This window comes from Teleopsis dalmanni, chromosome 1 (genome assembly GCF_002237135.1).
Source record: "Teleopsis dalmanni isolate 2A chromosome 1, ASM223713v2, whole genome shotgun sequence".
NCBI lineage: Eukaryota > Metazoa > Arthropoda > Insecta > Diptera > Diopsidae > Teleopsis > Teleopsis dalmanni.
The window spans coordinates 180010853-180017345 of NC_051846.1; the positions used below are offsets into that span (position 1 = coordinate 180010853).

General features: G+C 36.7%; 2 protein-coding genes across 2 annotated transcripts in view; one reads left to right on the forward strand and one right to left on the reverse strand.

The window, feature by feature from the left end:
• LOC119666819 (myosin-G heavy chain-like) overlaps positions 1–6493 on the reverse strand; it is a 377427-nt gene that overhangs the window by 215146 nt on the left and 155788 nt on the right. The gene's annotated exons all lie outside the window — the stretch shown is intronic.
• On the forward strand, positions 1328–6453 carry LOC119670465 (tectonin beta-propeller repeat-containing protein-like; the record flags this gene model as incomplete). The annotated part of the gene is given in 11 exon segments (XM_038080733.1): positions 1328–1369; positions 1647–2167; positions 2227–2391; positions 2451–2879; positions 2940–3567; positions 3636–4398; positions 4465–4611; positions 4667–4780; positions 4844–5805; positions 5876–6198; positions 6259–6453. Coding segments are annotated over 10 exon segments (4056 nt in total). The 5' UTR covers positions 1328–1369; positions 1647–1681.

Sequence of the window (6493 nt, forward strand, 5' to 3'; positions counted from 1 at the left end):
ATTATACTCCAACAGCTTGTATGTATTTCTTGTACTGCTAACACGTGCTTGTCTTTTTAAGTGGGTTCTCGCGTTAAGGTCATTGGATCCACAAGGGTGTTGCAGTAGCATAAAAGGACCTGCTATATTCCTTAGCAAGTATAACTCATTAAACAAAGAACTACGATCTGGATTGGAGTAGGTGTTTTACGTTGATTTTGGACAGCCGGTAATCTAGCATTTTCATTACTTTATTGATATAGTCAAAATGCAGTTGTAGGGTGAATATATACAATAATTGCAGCCCCGATTCGAAGTGAATTGCATAGGATGGTGTATTTTGAGTTAGCTTAAAAATTTTCTTTATGTATAACCGTTGTAATTTTTTAGCGTTATCGGAATATAAATAACCTCAATATTTTATTTTGTAATATCTTACTAATTTGGCCACATATGATTATATATATTCAATCCTTTTACTCCTAAGAGGCGCATAGGGCCGCAACAAATATCTTCCACTCGGTACGATTGGTGGCCAATAGCTTCAACTCTCCCCAGCTTATCCACATATGTAACATTTCCATACTGATTTGCCTTCTCCAGGTGTGAGCAGGTCTGCTCCTTCTTCTGCTACCCATCGGGTTCCACTCAATCAGCACTCGTCTTGTGGAGTCACCAGTCGGTCTACGCAAAGTGTGACCGACCCATTCCCATTTGCGTTTTTTGATTTCGGTTCTTATAGTCTTTGACCATATATGATTAATTGATAAAACAAATAACACAAAAAACTATTATGCATAAATAACAAACGAATTTGTAATCAAGTATAAATTCTATTAAAAAAAAATTTCTTTATTTGAGGAATAAAAACTTACCCGATGTCTCAGTAGTTGAAATGCATTCATAAATATAATAATGATATCTATAAATAGTGGCAGATAAGAACTGATGTACAACAATCTCAGTATTTCATCATATCTTCATTTTTATAACAAACTTTAATTACCGATTAGAAATTGTTGCATTTATACGAGTTCACTTCACAACGCAAGCTAATGGCACATCTTCATGTGTAGTGCTTGAACTTTTTAACACATTTTATTAATTATTTTTTATATTAGTAATAAAAAACATAAATTCTTTATGAGGCACTTGTTGATATTCAACCGCGAACAGCCGTTTTCTTTTCTTGATTTGGTAGCACTATTGGTTGGCAGGCATTACTTTACGAAGAGCGCCACAAAAGCAAATACAAATAAAATGCGTTAAAGCATACGAAGCAAAAATTTGACAGTGGTACTCTTCGGTACAACTATTTTCTATAATTTTGTTTACAACAAATAAAAACACTGGCGTTGAAATATATAAAAATCAATAAAGTCGGTCAAAGGTAATTAATTGAAAGTAAAAATAATACAATAAATAAATAAACAGATTGTGTAAAGTTGCATTTAAGTAAATAAAATTAATTTTTGGTATCTACAATGAAATAAAATCGATTTTGTGAAGTGGTTGTCTGATTCATTCTTTATTGTACGATAAGTCTGTCATAATCTCTGTTATTTTAATAGGATAATCAGTGAAATTTTAATAATTAACATTAGTAATTATATTAAAATAAATACGATATATATTAAAATAAAATATGCTTTTGTAAATACATCTAGGTACCACGTCACAGCCCGTAGCGGCTTGCTGAAGTATGCCCAGTAGCTTGTTATTTGCCACAAACAGTGAAGGTCGCGTTTATACTCTCTCCACGAATTCTTCATCATGGCGAGAATTTCCATATGTTGGCTTGGAGTTCAAAAAAATCTCCACAGTGCCAAATTTCATGTGGGCGATTGGTGGCGACCGACAAGTTTATGTGCATGTACATGGCCTGGATGTTCCTATACGTGTTAAAGAAGAATCTTATGAAAATGAACGTTGGATACCAATTGAAGGTTTTTCAAAAATGCTACTACCTACAGATCGTTACAAGTACTCATCATCTGATGGTAGTGCTGAGCGAAGTATTGATAAAATACGTTTACCTTCGATGGCTTGGCAATGGGACGGAGATTGGCATCTTGATTTAGACCTGGATGGACAAACTTTAGACGAAGGTTGGATGTATGCGCTAGATTTTCCCGCAACATACAGTGCAAAATGCTCTTGGAACTCATATGTCAGACGTAGAAAATGGGTGGGTATGATTTATTTTTAAATATTTACGAAAGGTATGAATTGTATGGTTCATAACAGATACGCTTCCGTCGGTATAGCGCATTGAATACTTGGTGTGCTGTTGCACCGCTGCATAAAGATCCAACGCAAGAACCTTTTATTGACGTTTCTATTGGTGGCAATAATGTACCTAATGCACCGGCAGACACACTAATTGTTTGGGCTATTACAGCACATGGCAGGGTTTGTGCTTTTCTTTAATAATTATTTTTTTTTAATAATAACATAATTCTTATGTACAGGCTATGTTTCGTACTGGCGTAAATACAACAGCACCGGAAGGTTTGCGGTGGACAGCCATAAGCACACCTGCAGGTTGTGAGCTAACACAAATAAGCGTGGGATCAACAGGTCTCGTTTGGGCTGTGCTGCATAATGGTCGAGTACTAGTGCGTTCGGGTGTAACACGTGACAATTTGTGTGGTGAAACTTGGTTAGATGTAAAACCACCTACACCCTCCCAAACTACAGATACTTCAAATGGTTTGAAAATTGTGCAAGTTTCAGTGGGTACCGATACAGTTTGGTGTGTAACAAATGACCATCATGTTTGGTTTAGACGTGGCATTAAAGGTGATGCTGCGGGTATAAGTGAAGATGCTGCAATAGGAAGTGGTTGGGTAGAAATGGTTGGAAATATCTCCATGGTCTCAGTTTCTCCAAACGATCAGGTAAACAAAATAAAAAATAAAAATATATTAATATTTTGTTAATATTTTATTTCCTAAAAGGTGTTCGCTGTTGGTGCTACTGATCGCAAGATTTTATTCCGCGCCGGAGTTTCTGCTTCAGACCCAACTGGTAAAAAGTGGCGTCAATTACAATGCCCAATGCAAATCAGTCGCACTTCCAGTTCTATGTCTATAGTATCGCGCAAAAGCGGTAGTGGCTCAACGCCAGGTTCCAAAACACAAAGTTTTTCAAATTTGTATACCAAAGAAAAAGAGAAGGGAGTTGTCGAAACTTGTGCTATTATCGAAAATTTACCGCATAGTCCAGCATCTACTAGTAGTGGTGGATACTCGGCACAAACAAGACTTAAGAATGAGCTTTGGAGGAATGCATCAGATTCACCACCAAATATTGGAAGTTTAAACCTGAACGAGCGTCACAAAAAACGCACAGCAGCACTTCGAGAACCTACCCATGCTTCAAGTGCGCCAGCTGCAGAGATTGTTGAAATATCAGGAAAGCATTTTGAAACTCAGTTGAAGAATCCACGTGCTTGGTCTCCAGTACGTAGTGTTGGATCAGTAGTTGGTACGGAGGCACATCCAGAAAGCGATTCTACAGTTTTTGATGCTGACTCCACACATCATGGATCTGATGCATTTCTAGGTGATGATGAAGATCATGCAGGTACGCTACGCTAATGAATAAAAAATTCTTTCAATTAAATTTTAATTATTTGGTTTTTGGTTTTGAAGGCTCACAATTTTGGAGTGAATGTGAAGTCATGTGGAGTTGCACTGCAGCTGGAGCTCTCGCTGTTGATCCCACGAACTTACCCAATTGGTTCAATGAGCAATTGTCCGCAGATGGCAAAATTGATTTGAAGGCTGAGTGGCGCGTTGATATTATGGAAAAATTAAAGAAACGCCAAACTAGATTTTTAGCTATAAAAAATATTGAAAAATACGAAAAGGCTATAGAATTGTCATCGTGGGTAAAATCAGCAGAAGCGCGTTACCAAAGACCAGGTGGAGAGTTTGAAGATTGTTTAATTGAACTTGAGTGGGTCAGTAGTGCAGAGCAAAGCAATAATGGAAACACAGAATCAGACACAGGCACATTTACGGTACTTAATCCAGATGGTGACACAACTAAAATACAATTTTCACTCTCTGATATAACGTGTGTACAATGCTGCAGTGAACCGCCATCTCCGCGCATAGCAATACATGCTCCTCGCTTGCCAACGAATTATTCGCCAGTGAAATTACAATTTGCAACAGACGCAGAAATGGAAGACTGGATTTCTCATCTTACGTCAGTTTGTTGTCAAATTAATGAGGTCATGGGTAAACCTGCTGCCAACTCCATTTGGTTGACTTCCGATTTGGGCGATGTCTTCGTTTTCGATCCATGTAATATGAAATCGAATCAGCTTGAGACCAAAGGTAATTTCTATGTGGATAAAATTGATGTAACAGCGACTGAGACTCCATACTATGTAACCCTGCACAATGGGTAAGTAAATAAAGGGTTTAAGAAATTTACATAAATTTAATATTTTATACATATAAATCATCTTAGTATGCCTTGTGGAACTGAGTTGGAAATTGCTGGGTGTGTGTACGATGATGCTGATCAAATAAGGTTCGATTTGCAATGTCATCCCAAAATCAAAGTTCGGCACAAAGTAGATAAATATCGCGTTATTGCGATGCATATTAATCCCAGGTATGATTAAATGTGAATGAAAGTCTTCATAATACTCAATTTATTTATTTAATAGATTTAACGAAAATACAATCGTTTTCAATTCTATGGATGACTCTGAGTGGTTAGAAGAAATACGTTACAATAAAATGGTTTTTGCGCCTGGGGCAACATTTACACTTAAAATTAAGTATGTTTAAAACATTATATATTGCAATATACAATATGTATCTCATTATTAAAATGATTATAGAGCTCAACAAAATTATTATAAAATATTTGTGAACAATGCACATTTCGCCGACTACACTTACCGCACAGATCCAGAATCGGTCACTTGTCTCTATGTCAGCGGACGGGTTAAACTTTTTAATGTTATTTATTATAGTCCTTCAGTGATTATATCAATGCAACAAATGTTCTGGCGACAAATGGGTGGTCATCTAAAACGTGTGTTCACCTGTGGAGCAGGTATTGTGTGGGGTATGTCATGTGATAACACGGCTTGGTGTTATAATGGTGGTTGGGGAGGTCATTTCCTGAAGGGTCTTGAAGGAGGTTGTGGAAAAATGAATCAAATGATTGATACGCACACTTTTTATGTTTACGAGAATCAACGTTGGAATCCTATAAGTGGATTCACTACCAAAAGTTTACCTACTGATCGCCACATGTGGAGCGATGCTACGGGTAGGCAAAAACGAAGTAAAGATCATACAAAATTATTATCTGCGCATTGCGAATGGATATCTGATTGGATAGTCGATTTTAACTTACCGGGCGGTGCAGACAAAGAAGGTTGGCAATATGCCATTGACTTTCCCGCCTCATATCATAGTGCAAAGAAAATCACCGATTGTGTGCGTAGGCGACGCTGGGTTAAAAGATGTCGCCTTACTAGTAGTGGGCCGTGGCAGGAATTAAGTCACTCGAAAATAATTGATGCTTCTTTACAAATTTTAGACGACGATGCTGATAGTGCTGCAGGCGATTTCGAGGATTTAAGAGTTACTGCATGGGCCGTTGCTGCTAACGGTGATGTACTTATACGTCACGGTGTCACACCATCAAATCCTCGAGGTGATAGATGGGAACACATTGTAAGCGAACAGCCATTAGTAGCGATTAGTGTTAGTCCAACTGGACAGATTTGGGCTGTAGGTAGAAATGGCATGATATTCTTCAGATATGGTATTACAAAACATAATCCTTTAGGTACTATGAATATACATACATACATACATATATATATTGAAAATATTTACAAATTATAAATTTTTAAAAGGTGAGGCCTGGCAAGCGGTGGAGGCACCAGCTGGTGTTACTTTCAAGTATGTGTCTGCTGGAAAAGCCGGCATTTGGGCTATAGATAATAGAACACGACTGGCCGTTCGCAAAGAAATCACGAAAACATTTCCTGAAGGCTCCCACTGGCAGTTTTTGCCGAATGTTCCCAGTGTACCACCAAATTCAGAAACTCACGTTGGCTTTAAGTCAATATCCGTAGGCAAAGAAGTATGGGCAATTGCCATGAATGGCGTTATATGCAAACGTTGTGGAATAACCAAAGAAAATCCTGCTGGCGCTGGTTGGAATGTCGGAATTCCAGTAAGAAAGTAGCATTAAAATTTTAAGTTTATAATTATATTGAGAAAAATCTATTTGCAGGGCCAGTGGCAACACATTTCAGTGGAAGGATTTTGTTAAATAATAGCTAACTTTTATTTATAATTTTAGTGTTCAAATTTATTGTATGTTTGTATATTTTTATTTTTAAACTTTATTTTGTGATTCTTAACATTCCACTTCCAAAATGTTTTATTATTTAATTTAATATTAAGTTATTATTATTTTTTTTTTTTTTTTTTTTTTTTTTTTTTTTTTTTTTTTTTTTTTTTTTTTT